The sequence below is a fragment of the Stigmatopora argus genome, chromosome 2 (assembly GCF_051989625.1).
Source record: "Stigmatopora argus isolate UIUO_Sarg chromosome 2, RoL_Sarg_1.0, whole genome shotgun sequence".
In the NCBI taxonomy this organism is placed as follows: domain Eukaryota; kingdom Metazoa; phylum Chordata; class Actinopteri; order Syngnathiformes; family Syngnathidae; genus Stigmatopora; species Stigmatopora argus.
Window position 1 is genome coordinate 19,837,165 of NC_135388.1, and position 20,387 is coordinate 19,857,551.

At 40.3% G+C, this 20,387-nt stretch overlaps 1 protein-coding gene across 1 annotated transcript in view; it reads right to left on the reverse strand.

Annotated features, from left to right (window-relative positions):
• The window catches only part of otog (otogelin), a 54,136-nt gene extending 35,047 nt beyond the window's left edge, over positions 1–19,089 (reverse strand). The window contains exons 1-19 of the mRNA XM_077586476.1: positions 18,982–19,089; positions 18,259–18,316; positions 15,855–15,980; positions 14,474–14,572; positions 12,868–13,025; positions 12,435–12,556; positions 11,486–11,694; positions 11,277–11,407; positions 10,270–10,376; positions 9,154–9,263; positions 8,532–8,657; positions 8,348–8,456; positions 7,057–7,103; positions 6,616–6,761; positions 5,426–5,558; positions 5,078–5,255; positions 2,734–2,858; positions 1,289–1,501; positions 260–434 (exon numbers count right to left, since the gene is read on the reverse strand). Of these exons, the coding sequence (XP_077442602.1) occupies positions 260–434; positions 1,289–1,501; positions 2,734–2,858; positions 5,078–5,255; positions 5,426–5,558; positions 6,616–6,761; positions 7,057–7,103; positions 8,348–8,456; positions 8,532–8,657; positions 9,154–9,263; positions 10,270–10,376; positions 11,277–11,407; positions 11,486–11,694; positions 12,435–12,556; positions 12,868–13,025; positions 14,474–14,572; positions 15,855–15,980; positions 18,259–18,316; positions 18,982–19,089 (2,480 nt within the window). The remainder of the gene's footprint in view (positions 1–259; positions 435–1,288; positions 1,502–2,733; positions 2,859–5,077; positions 5,256–5,425; positions 5,559–6,615; positions 6,762–7,056; positions 7,104–8,347; positions 8,457–8,531; positions 8,658–9,153; positions 9,264–10,269; positions 10,377–11,276; positions 11,408–11,485; positions 11,695–12,434; positions 12,557–12,867; positions 13,026–14,473; positions 14,573–15,854; positions 15,981–18,258; positions 18,317–18,981) is intronic.
• Between the last annotated feature and the right edge of the window lie 1,298 nt (positions 19,090–20,387).

Sequence of the window (20,387 nt, forward strand, 5' to 3'; positions counted from 1 at the left end):
AAATTTAAAAATGTTTTTCCAATCCAATATCCTGTTTTGGGTGTTTTTTCAGAGGGTTGGAATGAATTATTTTGTTTTTAGTTCATTTCTATGGAAAACGTTCGTTTGAGTTACGAGAAAATCGACATACGAGCTCAGTCTCGGAACGCATTAAGCTCGTATATCGAGGTACCACTGTAGCTGATATTTTTATGCTATGTTACAGCAAGGTATCTTACGATCTAATGGTGCTTAGGAAATCACCCTCAGCCATCCTCACCTGTGCACACAGGTGTGTGTTCGCTGGTTGTAGAATAATCCAAGCGGACAGACGCAGCCCTCTTCACACTCCCCTCCACAATGTGAAGAAGAAGAAGAAGAAGAGAGGGTGGAGCAGCGGCGTAGACAGGATGACACACACACACCATACTGCATGGTGGTGGGACAGGTGACAGCTGCGGACAGAGAAGGACCAACATCAAGTGTTTCTGAGGTAGTTTTGAGAACCATCTAATCCAGGGGTGGCCAAACTATTCCAGAAAGGGCCCCAGTGGGTGCGGATTTCATTCCTACCCATAAAGAGGACACCTTTTCACCAATCTGGTATCCTACAAGTGCAATCAGTGGAGTGCAGTCAGGTGCTTCTTGTTTTCTGCAGAAATCTCATTGGTCAAAGTATCTGTGCAGGATCGGTTGGAACAAAAACCTGCACCCACAGTGGACCTCAAGGACTGCTTTGCCCACCCCAGATCTAATAATAATATTGTCAAACTAAATGAAGCTGATCTTTTGAAAGACATTGAAGACAGTGGTAACAATGCTCAAATTGATCAACTTTGTCAATGCTCTAAAATGGTGACCATGTAAAAAAAATGACTTCACTAATGTAACTCTAAATGCAGAAAAAACTAATTTGGAACGGACATTTGGTTGTTGTTTTTTCACCATTTCATCGTTATTCCACTTAAACCAATGCATGTGGAATGCCCAATTTTTTTTTCTGGTTGGGACATCACAATTGTAATTGATGATCAAATCTAACTTTCTAGTGTTATGCCACCTAACACATGCTCTGTTTGGAGATATTTTTTTGTGAAAGGGACTAAGGAAGAGTAATTACGATCTCATTTTATTATTCAGCCTTTTCTGTCACTTTCATGGATGGATTTGTGTCCAAAATATGGTCTACTATCATTTTAAAATTTAAAATCAGTCGCTGTTATATTTTATAGGACCTTCAAATTATGCCAAGATCTACAAACTGAAGATGAGATTTGCATGACCGAACAAAAATGTGTTAATTACTCACCACAGTCGTTTATATACGTTCGAAAGTCAATAACGATGGAGAACCTGCGGCAGTGCCGAGCATAGTGGGCCAGAGCAGAGCAAAGACAAGGTACTCCACATTTGCAGGTATCTGAACGGCATTGTTGGTGGAAAGGTACTGGACTGAGGTACTGATGGCAAGGGGAGAACAGATCCTGGTTCAGTATATCACACATCTTGGAAGCATAGGCCACTGAGCAAAAACAAAGAAAGGAGTTGCAACTGTGAGAAAATACCAACAGGCTGCACAATCTGCCTGCCTCAGACTCAACTTGTATTGTCTTATGTAAATGTTTGAATTTCAAAAATGCATGCCTTGTTTTTGTCAGAATAAAATTGGGAAAATCGTAGGGTGCACTGAAACTTAAATTATTACTTAAATATAACTACTAATACTACAGCGAGGCAATCACTAAAAACAATTAAGAATAAACAAATGCAAATAATTATTGGATTTATAAAAACAATTGGACCATCTTGAAAACACCAAATTGTACAGTCGTGCATAGATAAGACAAGCAGAGGGGTCCGGCTTTGCCGGTCCCACCTGCTTCGGCGACAAAGCCTCTCCACTTTCGAAGCAGCCATTAAAGTAACAGAAGCCGGGCCCCTCTGCTTGTTAGATGTAAAATGCAGCCTTAAAACAAGTATATATTATATATAAGCCAAAAAACTTATTTATAGGTTGTTTTTGGGAATGCACTCAAGGGTCCAAAATCGAGGGTTTTTATCGATTCTTAGCGACGTGCAGCCATTGACTTGGAAAAAGATAGTCTTAAAATGTTTGCATCTTCATAGTGCTTTAAATAAACAAAGTAATTTTTGTCTAAAAGTTTCGCATGAAAAAATGAGCCCAAAGTTGCACTTTTTTACCTTAAAAATGCGACTCCCAGTTAGAAAAATACATTTTTTGAAAAACTGTGGCCCAAATTCAAAAATACACAAAAGTACATTTGCATTTTTTTTGTTCAAAATCGCATTCAAATCGGATGTACGGTGTTGTCTACATTTTAACGGACAAACACACTACTGCACACACACACACACACAGAAATAGTAATGTGTATAGATAACATGTCTTTAATAATGCAGACTGTTTAATTAAACAATTAATGAATGAATTTCCATAGATAAGTTAGATAACATTTGTTATTTGATCTTTATCATACCTATTTTTTTAGGAGCGTATGATGAATGTATGTCTTCAGCACTTTACTTGAACAGTTTAATACAGTAATGCAGCAAAAAAAGGTTGGAGGTCATTAAGCAAAACCAGAATTCATACAGAAGGCAAAATGGATGATAAGGCACAGTGTCAATTTTGGGGAAAAATAAAGAATTTTAAGTGCACCTAACAAATCCCCAAAACGTGTGGTGCAACAGGTTATGTTGAAGTTAAACCGAGAAAGAAAAGAAGCAACTGACCAGCTTGTGGGTGGGTGTCGCAGGGGTCAAGTTGTGGAGTCAGCACACTGAGTGTACAAGCTGACAGGACCCTCCAGGCGTTTCCAAACAGTAGAGGGGTGCTTTCTATCATACCAGCGGGAGACCTAAAGGCACGTTAAACTGTAATTAGCCGTGACGGATGTGCTGACCACTGTGCTCCCCATACAATAAAAACACTCACAATTTTAAATTAGGTACCTAATTCTTCTCAATGTCCCTCATTTTTCCCATCATGTGATTCGCCAGTGTAAATGAGAAGCTGTGTTCAAACTGCCAATGGAATAAATAATATGGCACCTCACTGTTTACCAAACAGCTGGTCTGAGCATTTGCTTTAAGTGTAGATGCAAACCAAATGCAGCGTATTTCGGTCCAAAGTTGAAATCACACACTCATTTAAATGTTTGAGTTTGAATTTGATTGATTTAATAAGGGACAACACATATTAACGGATATATTTATATAGTCCTTTGTGTAGGTTGAAGGAGGATGATGTTGATTTTTGACATTTGAAGGATGAGGATTTTATGTTTTCTAGAAAGAAGCAAACCCCCGTAACAGCTATTTGGGGAAATGTTTTGGTTTGTAGTATATAGACGGGCATGAGTTTAGGTTCGACATGGAGTGACGACCAGACAGAATGTCCATTTTGTGCACCGCTTATCTTCACGAGGGTCGCGGGGGCGCTGGAACCTACCAAAGCCAACTATGGGCTGCAGGTACATACTGAATTGATAGCCAGCCAATCGGGTACGTTGAAGCAAACAAGAGAAAGAAGGTCTTCTAGATATTTACACATAAAATTTTCCTTTCATCAATACCCTCTGATTCCTCGAATGTCCTGCAAATGCTTGTAGTTGGAGGAACCATATATATGTGAGCACAAGTGCTGCAGGCTGATTCCCTGATTGTTTACTTATGTCGTTAGGAGTAGTACACATTTTGAGGCTGCGTGCATGTTGCCTGCACTCGGGAGTGAGAACCGAGTTAGGGAAAAATGGATGACAACATACTAAAAACGATTATGATCCCCTCCCACTAGAAATTGGACAAAATGGCAGTAAACTGACATAACTCAGCACACCTCTCATGGTCATTTTGGGAGGTAAGGTAAATGTCATCACTGACCAATCACTTCTCTATGTTATCTATTGAGCATCTGTGGGCAATCCCGAATTCAAGGTAGGAGAACACAGGGTCATTAAAATCCAGCAGATGTGCAATGTGGTCATGGAGTAGCACAGTCTGGAGGAAGCCTGTAATGCTCTGGTGACCTCTATGGCCAACAGAGTTAGGCAGTGCACAAACAAAATGGTACCCACACAGCTTATTGACATATTATTTTGTATGGTTATATTAAAATTGACCTTAAAACGATATACGGCAAAAGTTTAGTATTTTGAGGCTGCATTAATCAGATTAAATGTGACACTACCAGGAAAATAATGTGGGCAATTTTCTAATATAATCCAAGGAATACCCAAATCTGTTTATTCTACAGTAGACAAGTTAGGGGAAAAAAAATCACTGAAATACTGCAGTATTTGTGTGACAAAGTGAAGTCAGAGAAAAGATCTGGAAAATGTTGCAAAATAATACCATGATCCAAAGAATTCAAAAAAAGATTTGAAAAATAAAGTAATATAATCATGATTTCCAGGTAAAGAAAAGGGTGACAACGCCATTTCTTAAGCCCGGTGTGAGCCATTAAGTACCATTGAGAAGTAAAAATTACCCAAAGGGCACAACATCGACAGACCCAGGCATTAATATATTCCCACACCTGATTAAAGGATTTAAAGATAAGCATAAAATGTCATAACATGTACACCAAAGTTATTAATGGTGTCTACTTTTAGACCACACGTAAATTCCACTTCCCTGTTGCGTTATACACCCCCTCTAGTCCCATGCTCTGATGTATATCCTTTTACAGCTGTTGAACAACATTTGCCATTTATGGCCTCCTATCACGACACGGTACAGTGGACGTCTAACAGTAAATTCCTTGTTGAAAGACGGTGTCCTGTTGGGCGCTCGTCTGGCTTGTCTGAGACGTGCGGTGTTCATTACAGAAAGTGTGTGAAAGAAGTTCACATTTAGAACTACACCATTGTAGGATTACGATAATTGACCAAATGCACCATATTCACAGGAACTGTACATTGTCTATCTATACATTTCACATTTCTAATCACAAAACCTCTGTGCTTCTCGGTGTAGAAATTATATATGCAAAAAGAAAATGCTAAATATAGCATGCTTGTTTGACTGAGGGGTTCTTAATTTTTTTAAGTGAGTATTGAAACATTTGCCTACTTACAGGAAATCATCTTGAATGTTGCCATTGAAGGTTCCACACAGCCCCACTGTATTATCTTTCCACAATGCCTCGGCTGTCAGGTAGAGACGAAATTCTTTCCAGCTATACTGCAGACGTACACCAAACGTTGTTTTCACTTGGAGGAACATGGATGAGAGTTCCTGGATGTGGAAATTGTCTGCAAGGTAACATCGGCATTATTCATTGGTCAATTATTATTTTTATACAAGCCGCTAACACCTACACATCTGTTAACTTTTGATAGTAAATCAGTGTTCATTTCCACATGGTACAAAACAAAATCCACAACTGTTGGAAATTACAATGTTGAAAACAAAGATAGGTTACCATCAAAGTAGGGCAAGGAGATTTGGTATTGCCCGGCAATGTAGACCTCGCCAAGGTGGCTCAGCGTAATTTCCATTCTAGGTTCCTCATCGATAACCAAGTTTACAGATTGGATGCAAGACCCGTCTAGATTCTGCAATCAAAAACATAAACATTCATTCATTTTCCATTTAGCCTATCCTCACGAGGATCACAGGGGTGCTGGAGCCTTCCCCAGCCAACTTTGAGAAGAGTAGAACAATTAATACAATAGTATGTAGTGGAAACGTGATTTATGGTGAAGCATATTTCATTCAGTTTTAGTAAAAATTTGAATAAGAAATGAGCCAGAGCTTGCCTTTTTTATGTGATAGCAAAATTCTCTAGCATCAAAAAGGGGGATCACGTCTGCTTCAAACCTTGCAGGTTCAGGATTTGCATCAGAGGTTTACCGCCATCATTCCAGGGACTCCCTGTTTGCCTATGATTGGGTCCATCCCCTGTTTAGGCACCCGCACTACGTAAAAACTAGTACTCCTCTGGCAAAACACGATCAATGACAACTCCTTTGCATAAACCAGAGATGTCCAAACTATTCTAAAAAGGGCCACAGTGGGTGTGGGTTTTCATTCCAACCCATCAAGTGGACACCTATTCACCCATCTGGTGTCCTACAAGTGCAATCAGTGGTTTCCACTCAGGTGCTTCTTGTTTTCTGCAGAACTCTCATTGGTCAAAGTGACTGTGCTGGATCGGTTGGAACAAAAACTTGCACCCACAGCGGCCCTTAAGGACTGGTTTGGCCATCCCTGCCATAAATACTTGGAAGGCAGAAAATACATGGGAAACTAACTGCATTAGGAAGGAATGTATAAAAATAGTCACCTAACTACCCTGTGTAAAAAAAGTGCAGATTTCTATGTTTCTTATCATTCATCTTCAATTTTGCATGACCGTGCTTCTGTCAATGCTATCTTTAATGCCCGCTTTGAACGTCTGGTTAAAAAAAGACTGGGGGATTGGGTTTTAGCGTTCGTGTTTTCATCAACTCGACATAGAGTTGAATGTTACTTTTCCTCTTCCATTAGCTTAAAATGAAAAGGATCACTGACACTTACAAGTTATGAGCTATGTAATGGACAAAGAAAGATTAAAAGGGTTGTTTTTGTCATATTTGAACACAAATAAACACAAACACGCAATTGACTTACAGCTCCACAGGGAGCATTCTGGATGGTGACTGTGAACATCCCTGAGTTGCGACTCTTGGCAAGGACGTACTGGCACATTGCTGGAAAAGTGTAGACACGCCCATCGAATGACTGAAAATACATATCGCCAGTCACAGAGCATTCCCCTGTGGAACAAGGGAGACAATTCCACATAAGGATGGTTTTGAAATTACAATGATTTAGGATGGATGGATACATATTTTCCTTCTACAGCTAGTTTTGTGGGTCTTTTAAATTGTTTGATTATGGAGGGAAATAGATTTTTTAAAAATTCAACTATACTATTGAAATACTGATATTTGTGCAGTTATGCTAGAATGGCAAGATTGCAAAATGTGCCTAATTCAACACTAACTAGACTAACTAATTAGTCATTGTAACACGTAAATTTTAGTTCAAATGTAAGGAGCAGAAACCAACCTGGGCAGTTGTATTCGGTGCAGTTCCATAATCCATCCACACAAGTGCTAAAACACAAAACAGACATCAACACGGGGGCAGAAGTTAGGGGGGTGCTGCCGGTGCAGCCACACCCAGGCCCCAGCCATTAGGGTGCAGGGTTTTAGGGCATAAAGGGGGCATGTTTGGGGGAGAGTACAAAACAAACGTAAGATGATGTGGAGACCAATAATTATGTTTTACAGTGTTAAAATATATCAATCAGCATAACTCGTACGCCCAGTCGACTGGACGTTAGTATGGGGCCCATGCAGTAGGAAGGGGTGCCCGCGAAAAAAATTGCACTAGCACCCCCCGCTTGGCCTATTAAGTGGCAGGGCCCATTGACTATCATTGTACCCAGGCACTGTACAAATTTGTTCCACCACTGCATCCGCACATTAACAACTTAATTATGTGGCCAATTTTTAGAGATAGTATATTAACAAATTACAACCCCAATTCAAATTAAGTGAGACTGCTGTGTTAAAAGCCTGGGCATGCTTCACTGCTTTGTGAACAAGTGGATAAAAAAATCGCCGAACAGTTCCAGGACAATGTCCTCAACGTCCAATTCCAACGAATTTAGGGATTTCATCATCAACAATCCATAATTTTATCTAATGTGATATCTGAGAAAGCTGGAGTAATATCTGTATGTAAGTGACAAGGCCTTAGAGTCCCGGGGTCTCCAAACTATTCCAGAAAGGGCCGCAGTTAGTGCGGGTTTTTGTTCCAACCTATAAAAGGAAACCTTTCCACCAATCTGGTATCTTAGAAGTGCAATCAGTGGATTGCAGTCAGGTGTTTTTTGTTTCAGCAGAAACCTCATTGGTTAAACTGTTTGTTTTGGACCGGTTGGAACAAAAACCTGCACCCAAGGACTGGTTTGCAGACCCCTGCCTTAAACCATATTGGATGTCTGGCATCTTTGGGACTTTAAACCACATAACGCTACAAAAGAATCACCGAATGGCCTCAGAACACCCCCAGAAACCATTTTTGGTGAACATAATCCATCTGTGATGGTGTATGGCTGCGCGAGTGCCAATGGCATGTATAACTTCCAAAACTGTAAAGCCAGCATTAATGATGAAATATACCTACAGGTTTTGGAGAAACAGATGCTGCAATCTAAGCATCATTTAATCAAGACAATGCAAAGTGTTGCAACAGGCTGATAAGACAAGAGTATGAAAACAGTAACATTTTTTGACATGTTTCTCATTGGAAGAGTAGTTAATGATTACATTTTAGTCATAAGGTGTCTTACCAGTTGTTACATTCCTCTTGTATCGTTTGTCCAGATGGGTAGGAAACACCATGGTACTCACAAGGACAGTCAGAAGGGGGAACACAGATCCCATCTTTGAATATCAAACCTGAGCCAGGACAAGCTATTAACATTACAAAGCTATTCAACATTCAGAAACGGTGTCATTGGAATTATAACTCACCATCTTGGCAAAAACATCCATCCAGGCAAGCTAGCCTGCTATCTATGCATGTTTGCTCATGCTTGCAGGACACTGGGCAACAGCTGATACATTCCAGGTACTTTAGACCCTCAGGACACTGTTTAACTGATTGCCATAAAATCAGATAAATATTTTAAAAAACACAATAAAGTGAAGAAAATTATAATTACTAAACAGTTTAAAATTATTCTTGCATTTACATTTAAATTTTAGGCTATTTGAGAAACAAGGGGCAGCCTGGCGGCTTGAGTGGTTAGCATGTCAGCCTCACAGCTCTGGGTTCCTGGTTTCAAATCCAGGTCAGTGCACCTGTGTGGAGTTTGCATGTTTTCTGCGTGGGTTTTCTTCGGGGCCTCCGGTTTCCGCCCACATTCCAAAAATATGCATGGTAGACTGATTGGACACTTTAAATTGCCCCTAGGTGTGAGTGTATGAGCCTCTGGCCCGGAGTCAGCTGGGATAGGCTCCAGCACCCCCCGAGACCCTAGTGGGGATTAAGCGGTTTAGAAAATGAATGAGAGACAAGGCAGTAAACGTTTGTACATATTGGTAGCAATGGCTTCATATGGGAAAAAAGTTACAAAAAGAATGGAAAACATACCACACTGTGGAATGTGTTCTCGCCATTCGTTCAGTGGATGGTTGGCATGGGCACAGGCTCGAGAGTACTCCATAAATACTTGACATACTGCATCATTGGTTGGACCAGAGCTTCAACAAAGAGACAAAAGTTGGGTAAACTTAAAATATCATTCATTATCTGATACACAGAGGAACATCTGTTTTAGTTTCACGTTTGCACGTATGTTATAAGGTGCGTTAAAATGTACCCCCTTAACAACAACAATAAGGTTAGCCGTGATCGGTCATGCCAAAATGGATTGGCCATGTATTAAGGTTCAACGATATTAGAAAAAAAGGACATTGGTCCTTTTTGGGGTTTTAGGATACATATATCGCAAAATTAAAAATGGAAAAAAAAAATACCAGATAAAAATCTGTGTTTCGTAAGACTTTGGTTTATTTACCATGACTACATTGTATTCATCTAATACCACTTAATCAAGGCTTAGAGGGTTCATCTGTGAATGGTGAAGAGAAGGGATCCAGTGACCCTTTATGAAGTAAACCAATAGTTTGCGTGTTCGAAAAAAATATTATTAAAAAAAATTTGCACACCCTACGATGGGATTATTATGCATGCGCACATCGCCATGGCGATGTTCAAACGATATATCATGCATGACCATCACCCTTTGAGCTGTAATGAATTGGGTCTCTATCAACATCAGTATTCACTAACGGGTTAATGAGGAACAATAAATAGGCATACAAGACTGATGAGCTCACAGAATTTCCAGAAGCAATTTGAAAGGGTGATGTCCAATGAGCATACGAGACATAACCTCTTCATACAAATACTTTTTTTTAAATTCTTCTTCTACTGCCAATTTAATTTTGGTCATTTTTGAGAGACAGGAGAAGATGTCAGAACAGCTATTAATGGAGACAAATATATACGTATGTTGTAAATTACAATGTTTCACTCTTAAATAAGTCATTCTAACTCATTCATTGCCATTAAAAGAGATGGACGTCCAATACATTTGAACTGGGAGGGCTAGAAGTGTTCATTCACAGTAATCATGTCATTAATCTGACAATGACAGTGCAATTTATCATTAAATGCAAATTGTTTATGTTTTTTTTTCCTTACAAGCAGATGTCATTGAAGCAGCTGGCCATGTAGGACAAAGGGCTGACAAAGTCATGACAGCTTTGGAATGGTGGATCCAGTAGCATTAAACATATTTCCTCAACTTTCTGAAAAGAAGAAGTAATTAATTGCAATCATATCAAATGTTTACAGTACATTTCAATACTATTGAATGGTAGTGGGGTAAAAGGTATTTTATAACTTTATAGCCACAATTAAATGTTCCTCCTCTAATCGTGATACTGTGATGCCAGAAGAATTGTTTCCAAGAAAGAAAATAATGAATAAATATATAATCATGTTCCACTTGATTAAAATGAAACAGTTGATGTTTTGAAAGTAATACATAAATTAAAGAAAATTGGGCAACCTCTTCAAAAAAGAAGTGTCGCTTTGTTTTAAACATTAAAATTAAGTTGAATTTTGGGCTGCACATCCAAATAAAAGCAACGAGTGAAGGATTATGACAACGTGACCAATATGTTTGGAAAATTATCACGAAAAGGACATAATTGGTCAAAGGTCAATTCTTTTAGGCAACTTTACAGTCTTCTCTCGTTTATCGCGAATTCACTTCTTCGCGATTTTTTTCTGCTATTAATTATTGGATTTTTTTTTAAGTTCATAAAAATGTAAAAATCCACACTGAAACTCGTAAGCGGAAGCCACTCTTGCTACTAGGACTAAGCACTGAAAAAAAAGGTACCTAGTTATAATAGGGGTGACCCTACTTCACAATTTTTTGATTATCGCAGTTAATGTATTGATGGCCGCAATAATCAAAAAATCGCAAAGGAGGGTTTTTTTTCAGTGCTTTGAGGGATTACTGTATAGTCAATGCCGGGTATTTGTAATTTTTTCTCCAAACATTCATTTAGCTCTTTTTTACCAAATGGATAAATGTTATGTGCACTGCAAATCAGAATTTAAAGGTGTGCCAAAAAAACAATCGAGTTTTTAAAATGGTTTTGTAATCTGCATTTTTTTCCAACAAAGCTGAGGTATACCAGCATGGCATCCACACTCAATGCTATACAAGGTGAGGGGAAAGTAGAGGGAACCATGGGACACTGTTCCTGGAGAGGTGCTGTCTCCACCCAACTGTTTCCAAACATTTCTATTTCATGAGTCAGCACACCTGCAAAATAACACAAAAGTTGCCAAATTGCACAAAATTTTCTCCTTAAGATCTAAACAAAATGACAATAAAAATTACCATAGCTTGTCCTGAGGTCATCCTCTGTATCTGCATTGAAGTTCCCACAGAGGCCACATGTTCGGCCCACAAATTCTGGGCTGAGTTTAATGTAAATTGAGCCGCTTTTTCCCTCCCAGGCCAACGTGAAACCTTGTGGCTGTGTGACTAACACATACTGGGAGACCTGCTTCAGGTGAATGTCATGAATGTAAGTTGGAAGCTGCAAACTGGACATTAAAAAATATATATAAATTATTATTTTTTTTAAAACTGTGAGAGAAAGTATTTATTTTTCAACATATAAATAAAATTTGGATCATCCTTGAGAAAAGATGAAAAATAATTTCTCTTCCAGGCAAAATAAATTAAAACCACTCACAAAAATGATGGAATCATTAGTCTTGAAAGTTGTTTACTCAAGTGTTTTATTGTGCGGGGAAAAACAAGCAAAATCATCAATACGGCGCAAAATTAAAGTTATTTTAAATGCAACATTCTGACTTCTGGAAGAAACATGGTGAGGTTTATGAAACCATTCCTTCATTCATTCATTTTCCATTCTGCTTATCCTCACAAGGGTCTCGAAGGGGTATTGGACCCTAACCCAGCTAACTAGGGGCACCAAGCAGGGGACACCCTGAATTGGTGGCCAACCAATTGCAGGGCACAAGGAAACATTCGCACTCACAGTCGTACCTAGGGGCAATTTAGAGTGTTCAATCAGCCTACCCTACATGTTTTTGGAACGTGGGAGGAAACCGGAGTACCCGGAGAAAACCCACGTAGGCCCAGGGAGAACATGCAAACTCCACACAGGAAGGTCCAGGCCTGGAATCCAACCCTTGATCCTAGAACTCGGCTGCCAACCGGCTAACCACTCATTTACCGGGCTGCTCGCAGATGAAATCATTAATTGAAATAAGCCCCCACAAATAATAGTTTATAACTCTTTGTTTCGACTCCTAACCTTTGGCCTTTGAATGTCACGTTGTTGGCATGCAACCGGATCTCACCCTCCCAAGTAAGGAAAAGGCTGACCGAGCGCTGGCAGCTGTAAGGCTCAGAACCACAGCCTGGGTCATTGTGCACCTGCAAACAAAAGGATTCTTTGCAACGTCAAAATATCTACAGTCATTGGACAATGGAATTCTTATTACATTTTGTTTTGTTTGTCATTGTTGGTTTTTAGATAGAAATTGTCTTCCTTTTTCTGCCCTTTTGTCCGCTAGTATGTATAGTAGAATAGAACAACTAAACTACAGCACTCCATAATGTCATAAAGGTAATATTAGGTAGGTGGAGAATTTTGTGGCAACAACTTGTCAATATTATTATTCATCCTACAAAGTAGAAATAAAAAGATATAATTAAATGGATTATTCCTAACTTTGAAGACTCACCTGGACAGCAATGCCTGCTTGAGTTGTTTCCTCACAGTCTTTCAGCAATGTGTATGTACATCGACCAGGAAAGTAATAGTAGAGGCCATCAAAGGTTTCAAAATTATATTGTCCCCAGGTCCTGCATGTCATCTCCCTCTCAAAGCCACGATTTGGAACTGAACACATGAAGCAGACAATGGGAAGCAATATGTAATAACTACATGCACATCATTATCATTTGTCATACATTTGCAGCAACGACATGACGTGTTTTGACACACGTACTTGTTTAGATTCCACTCACATGCAAACACTGAGTCAAAACAAACTCAGATGTCCCAAATGCTTTAGCGACCGCTTTCTTTAGAGTTGGGACGTCCATGTAATCAGGGCCTCCGGATAAAATAAAAGTGGACAAAAAGAAACGGAGCTGTGACAAGGAGTTTACAGCAAGTGTTCTCCTTGCTAGTGAAAACCAAACAGGGTGTCTTCTTCCAAATATCTGAGGACAGGTCGCAGGGACAGCAGCCTCAGCAGCCTCAACAGGGAAGCCCAGACTTCCCTCTCCCCGGCCATTTCATCAAATTCTTGTGGGAGGGTCCCAAGGTGTTCCCGGGCCTCCTTCCAGTGAGATGTACCCAGAACACCTCACCAGGGAGGCATCCATCCTAATCAGATGCCTAAGCTCATCTGGCTCCTCTCGATGTGGGCGAGCAGCGTCTCTACTCCGAGCCCCTCCCGCCGGATGACCAAACATCTCACCTTATCTCTAAGGGAGAGTCCGGACATCCTGCGGAGGAAACTCATTTCAGTCGCTTGTATCCAGGATCTTGTTCTTTCAGTTACGACCCACAGCTCGTGACCATAGATGAGGGTAGGAAAGTACTAGATCAACTGGTAAATAGAGAGCTTTGCCTTTCGGCTCGGCTCCTTTTTCACCACGACGGACTGATCCAGAGTCTACATCATTGCACATACTGCACCGATCTGCCTGTCGATCTCCCGCTCCATTTTTCCTTCACTCTTGAAAAGGACCCCAAGATACTCAACTCCTCCACCTGGGGAAGGAACATCCCTGACCTAGAGAGGACATGCCACCTTTTTCCGACTGAGGACCATGGTCTCAGATTTGGAGGTGCTGACTCTCATCCCGACCGCTTCACACTTGGTTGCGAATCGTTCCATTAAAAAAATCGTGGCCTGATAAAGCCAATAGAACCATATCATGTGCAAAAATCATAGATAGATTGCTGAGGCCCTGAAACCGGACCCCCTCAACTGGCTGTGTCGAGATATTCTGTGCATAAAAGTTATGAACAGAATAGGTGACAAAGAGTAGCCCTGGCAGAGTCCAACCCCCACTGGAAATGCATCTGACTTACTGTCGGCTAAGCGGAGCAGACTCTGACACCAAGTGAAACGCATTTGAAAGTTGGGAGAGACATAAAAAATTGTGTCACTGCAAACAATGTTTGTTTCATGTCAGGTTACAAGCTACTGAATATCGTTAGAGCAGTACATGAATAAATGTAAATTTGTAAAATAATGGAATTGACTGCCAATTATTAAATTAAATCTTACTCAAAGCTTAACCACAGATTTTGATTTTTAAAATGAAGTGTACCTGTCTGACACCTGTGTCCAGTAGCCTGAAATAAGCTGCAGTCACATGACTTTGACTGAGTGCACCATCCACCATTCAAACAGTGTAAGGAACACGACGCTGCAAAAAGACAAGTAGTTGCAGTATAGAGTACACCTACTAACAAGTTCATAAATGCATGGATCACTGTCATTTCGAATAATATTGTTCTTCAAAACCAGTTAAGGGTATGCCACGCCTCTCTCACAAAGTTAGTGGCGTTAGCTACAGCTAAGAGGAGACCTTAACTACAATAATTGGTGTACCTAGTTCATAAATGGCAATACTTTTTCAATCATATTGGCCAAAACTCATTTAAAACTTTTTTACACATGCATCTGTTATCTCATTTCATCTCATTTTCTGAACCGCTTTATCCTCACTAGGGTCACAGGGGGTGCTAGAGCCTATCCCCACTGACTTCGGGCCAGAGGCAGGGGACACCCTGAATTGGTGTCCAGCCAATCGCTGGGCACAAGGAGACAAACAACCATTCACGCTCACACTCATACTTAGGGTCAATTTAGAGCAGACCTGGGCTATCCGGTCCTTGATGGCCACTGCGGGTGCAGGTTTTTGTTCCAACCGATCCAGCACAGACAGTTTAACGAATTAGATTTCTGCTGAAACAAGAAGCACTTGACTGCAATCCATTGATTGTACTTCTAAGACACCAGATTGGTGGAAAGGTTTTTCTTATGGGTTGGAACGAAAACCTGCCCCCACTCCGGCCCTTTGTGGAATTAATTGCCCAGGTCTGATTTACGCAGGCCCGGGGAGAACATGCAAACACCACACAGGTGGACCGACCTGGATTTGAACCCAGTACCCCAGAGCAGAGCTCTGAGGCCGATGCGCTAGCCACTCAGCCGCCGGGCCACCCCATGCATCTTTTAATTTTAATTTTCTTTATTTGGAGCACAAATTGGGCTGATCAATACGCTAACTGCTTTTCCCAAATTTGTCTGCCAAGTTTCATGATAGTCCCCATCTGTCTGTAGTAGGGTGGTTAATTGCCAGTCACTGGACACGTCAACTCAACTTTTCCTGCGTATTACACCATCTGCTCAGTGGTCCCAGAGCATGCGTGTCCACTCAGCCGCATCACACACAAGGTATTATATAAAAGGGGGGTGAGGGGTTAATTAGTGAACCAAAGACTGTTTTCCACCTGTTCACCAATATACAATTAACCTATTATACAAGTTTTTTAACAGTGATTGTCAGAGTACCAGTAGGTAAATCACTTTAGATGAGCATTAAGTCAGCATTAAGATTGGAAGGATCCACTCTTCAAACACAATTGAACACAGATTCTACAAGTGAGTGCGTACATTCATTCGTTATGCAAATAAAACGTTACCTGAAACCATATGAAATCGTAGGGCTTCTTTGGCCTTCCTGGTGAAAACCGAAGCATTAATTGGACGCTCATCTTGGGAGAAGATTTTGCTTCCAGGGTTTCCTGTTATATAAGGTGATAACTGGCCTGATGGTTTGACGGAGTCAACGTGAAATTTGCCAGAATGTGATGTGTTGGTGATAAATGTGTCTAATGTTTGTACGATGAAAATGGATTGGTTGTCTGTTTGGCGAGTAGTTGAAGAAGCTACCGATTGGTCAGCTGGTAAATGGATTGTTGATTGGCTTGTATTTATTGCTGCATGAGTAGGTGAGCTGACTGATGATTTTTTGAATAATGCAGTAGTGCTGCCTGTTTGGTTTCCTGAGTTTATAGTGGTTTGTGATTGGCTGCTGAGCACTGTCGGTAAAGGGTGTGGCTTGGACATTGCTAGGGTTGTCAAGGTTTGTGTTTGTGGTTCTTTGGTAGTCGGGCTCATGTTAAATGCTGTCGTTCGATTTGGGGATTGTTTGGGAGATACTGTGGTTTCTTGTAGTTGTTTGTAATTTTGCTTTCTTGATGGTAATCTACTGGATTGTGGGATTGTTGGGGATTTGGTGACTGTAGAATCCTGTCGTTTTTGTGAGACAAGGGATGTTTCGGGAACATCATTAGAGGTCATATTGGATGTAGGGTTTCGATTAATTACAATATCCATGGAGGGTGATGTGCTGGGAATTAATGGAGAACGTGTTGATTGAAGTTCCTAAAAGAAATGAAATTGACACTCCATCGGATTTTGGACGAACCAACAAGAAAAATAGAATCTTATCCTCACACAATCTGGTAATATTATATAGACAGTTACAAAATGCAAGAAGGAAAATTGAGTAGTGGAAAGATTAGATTAATTGAATGGTGCTTTATTTTTAATTACTGCTAAATGTAGAATTTGTAAAAAAAAAATAGATTTTGAGATTGAGATTGTATTGGTTTAGAATTCTGACTTTGGAGCATCTTGCAAGGTTTGATTCCAATCCACTTACACAGGGACACAAAATGTCTGAAGAATAAGACCTGTTGTTGCTATTATTGGAACTTTCCCTAAATCTTCTTTAAGATACTAGTAACTTTATAGGTGAAATACCACCAAGCCTGTTGCTATGAAGTTGCCCATGAGTGCATCTGATAAAGATTGTTCATTGCAACATTAGTGTGCATCAACATGAGTTGCGAACTAAATACTAGGAATTTCCACGATTCCTTGACACTTTTCATTTTGAGAGGTTCAGAATCGGGGTTAAAAGATTCATTCGTTTTCTGAACCACAAATCCTCACAAGAGTCTCAGGGGTGCTGGAGCCTATCCCAGCGGTGGCCAGCCAATCGCAGAGCACAAAGAGACGAACAACCATTCAAGCTCACACTCACCCCTAGGGACAATTCACAGTGTCCAAACAGCCTACCATGCATGTTTTTGGAAAGTGGGAGGAAACCGGAGTACCCAGAAAAAGCCCATGCAGAACATGGGAGAACATGCACACAGGAGGACCAACCTGGATTTGAACCCAGGACCCTAGAACTGTGAGGCCGACGTGCCCACCACTCAGCTGCCGGGCCACAGTTTAAAGATTGGCTTTTTTAAATCGATGTTTTTTTTTTAATGTTAGTATCAACTCATTGGCTTGCATTGACAGTAATAGACATCCAATCCATGACGTATCACTCAATGTCAGCATTTCCTGTTGAAATTTATTTGATTTTTGTACTAATGGAAAGGAATGAGTTAGGATAGGGTTGCAGGGGGACACACTGAATCAGTGGCCAGCCAATCGCAGGGCACAGGTAGACGGACAACTATTCACGATCACACTCGTACCTAGGGGGAATTTAGAGTCTTTAACCAACCTACCATGCATGTTTTGGGATTGAGGGAGATACCTGGAGAAAAGCCCAAAGAGAACATGCAAACTCCACACAGTGAGGACCCACCTGGAATTGAGCCCTCGACCCCAAAACTGTGAGGCCAATGTCCTAACCACTCAATCACCGTCTTTACCAGATTCAAAAGGAGGAAAAAAAATACACTTATAACTTGAGGCTCCTTGGAGAACTGAGCTCTCAAACCAAAGTTTGCATCTCAAATATAGAAGCAACAAGGCAGGTGGCAAAGGTGACCGTTTGGGACAATAATTATTCTTCCCTATGCAATTAATTATTCAATGATCCGCATCAGAAACTTGGCGCGAAGTGGCAAGTGGAAATGACCCAGATGTCAGAGACTGAACCAGCAATGTGACACAAAACTACAAAGGTTTTGTTGATCAAACTTGAGATAGATCTATTCTTGCACCAGTGACCTGGTTGTGCTAATAACCATTTTGTTCCTTTTTATAGCTACTGCAGTCTGGACTGGATTCTCACACCTTTCTGGGCCAGAGGAGAGTTGGACAAAAGGAACAACCGCATTAGGGCTGATAGAGGCTGATAGTGAAACAACAGGAGAATTGCTGGCTATTCCTGCTGGGATTACTTGCCTTTTTTAATACAGTGTGAATGCATTTTTCAGTGTGTTTGACTTTCAATAAAGCAAAGCATTTATGTGGGATTATTGTTTAAATTCCTAGATTTGATACATTTTTTACTCATGTTGAATCACAAAACTGAGCTGATGGGTTCTTATTTATACCCATTTATTAAAATTTAGGAACAATTGAAGTTTTTTGTAAGAAGTTTCCAAATGCTATCTTGGACAGTATTGAAAAGGAAGTGAAACATGGATGCAAAATTTACTCTACAACACGGGTCACCAAATCCGGTGCTAGAGGGCAACTATCCAGTCTTTTTTCCATGTCTTGCTTCTCAAATTCACCTGAATCAAATGATCAACTCCTCTATAATCTCTTCAGAAGCTTGATAACAATTCTGATTATTTGGTTGAGGTGTGTTGAAGAAGAGAAACAGACTTGATAGGTGCACTTAAGGACCAAAATTGAAGACCCCTGCTCTACAATCAACGATCGAAGTCTGTCATGAGTTGTTAAATTGCTCTGTGATCTCTTATTTTGGTTGGAGTAGTCAACAATTGTATTGTGCTCTCTCTGATCTCCTCAACTCTATCAGCATGGATGGCAAATATTGCTACCTACCTGCTTTCCCTGGGAAGCGGTGTCCCATTTCTGCTTCTTTATCCTGGTGGTTTGGCTGTTAGGAAAAAGAACAAGGAAAGGTCTGTTCCAGCGGCTGCTTTCCCCCATGATCGCCCATCATCCAAACCACCCGAAAACCAAACTGTCAACCAAGGGATTAATCATCCTCTTGTTGAATTTTTTTTCTAAAAATAAAACGTCTCATCAAAATTGCGCCATCCTCAGTGAAAAGACCAAGTTGAAGAAAAATTTAGCCGTTTTAGCATTTTGATTTAAATAAAACGCTTCTTGTTTCAAAACCTGTTGAATAGGAGGTAGATAAAGTGAGTATGTTAATTTCTGGGACTAGTAGTTTTATCTAATCTAACAAAAAAATGATTTTTCAGACAATAGAGGGGAAAGAATGTTTAAACTTACTTATTAAATTCAGAGTTAGAATGCTCCACTTCTACATCATTCCTTGATAGTTGCACTGTAATTAAAGTAGAATAAATCAAGACAATTAGATGTATACTCACAAATATAGGATCTAAACATATAGTGAAAGCTCATTAAAGCTATATAGTATGTCAACATGACTCACCTTGATAAATAAAGATAAAATATAAAAATAAAAAGTGCAAAAACCTTTCCCAGCTAATTCCTAAGTGAGGGTCCATTCGTGTTTGGCAGCTTCTCAGTCAGACAGTCAGTCATTCAGGTTTAGTCAGCATCACCTGGTGAAACCTTCTCTGCTGTACTCCCACTGATGCTACATCTGCTCCATCCGGCTCATTCGCGGGCTGCTTTCCGTGCGCCTCAAAAGCCGGTGCACTTGCTCATTAGCATAAAATTTGAGTTGGAGGGTGAATTGGTAGGCAGGGCCAATGAGATTGCTGGAGAACATTGGATAAATGCTTAAACAAAGACTTCAATTGTCTCAAAAGGCAGCAGTACGCCTTACAATCTGATCAGCCCGAAATACGAATCAATATTGGTTAATGTTGGGGTTATTTTAGGATGTTATTATATATGTGCATATTGGGGCACATATGGAATATGTGCATATTGGGGCACATATGGAATATGTGCATATTATTAAATCATTCTTACGAAGCTCAAGCCAGCTGGCTTCGAGGACATTTAATTGTTTTCAGGACTATTGACTCGGACAGGACACCATGTTCCAGGCCGAGGACTGTTGATCTGAGTTCGCAATGAAGATCTACGAAGGACTCTTAAATTGCTTTGACTTGGATTCCGGCAGATGGCGATAATCAAATCAACTTCCAAAAATACTCGCATATTGTTTAAAAATACTGTCGCTCGAGTTTTATCATATATGGAATTATTATGCTTATTTGTGCAAATTCTTACGCAGTTGTTTTGGTTTCCGATCCGCTCAGGTCACCTTGTATGCTTACTTG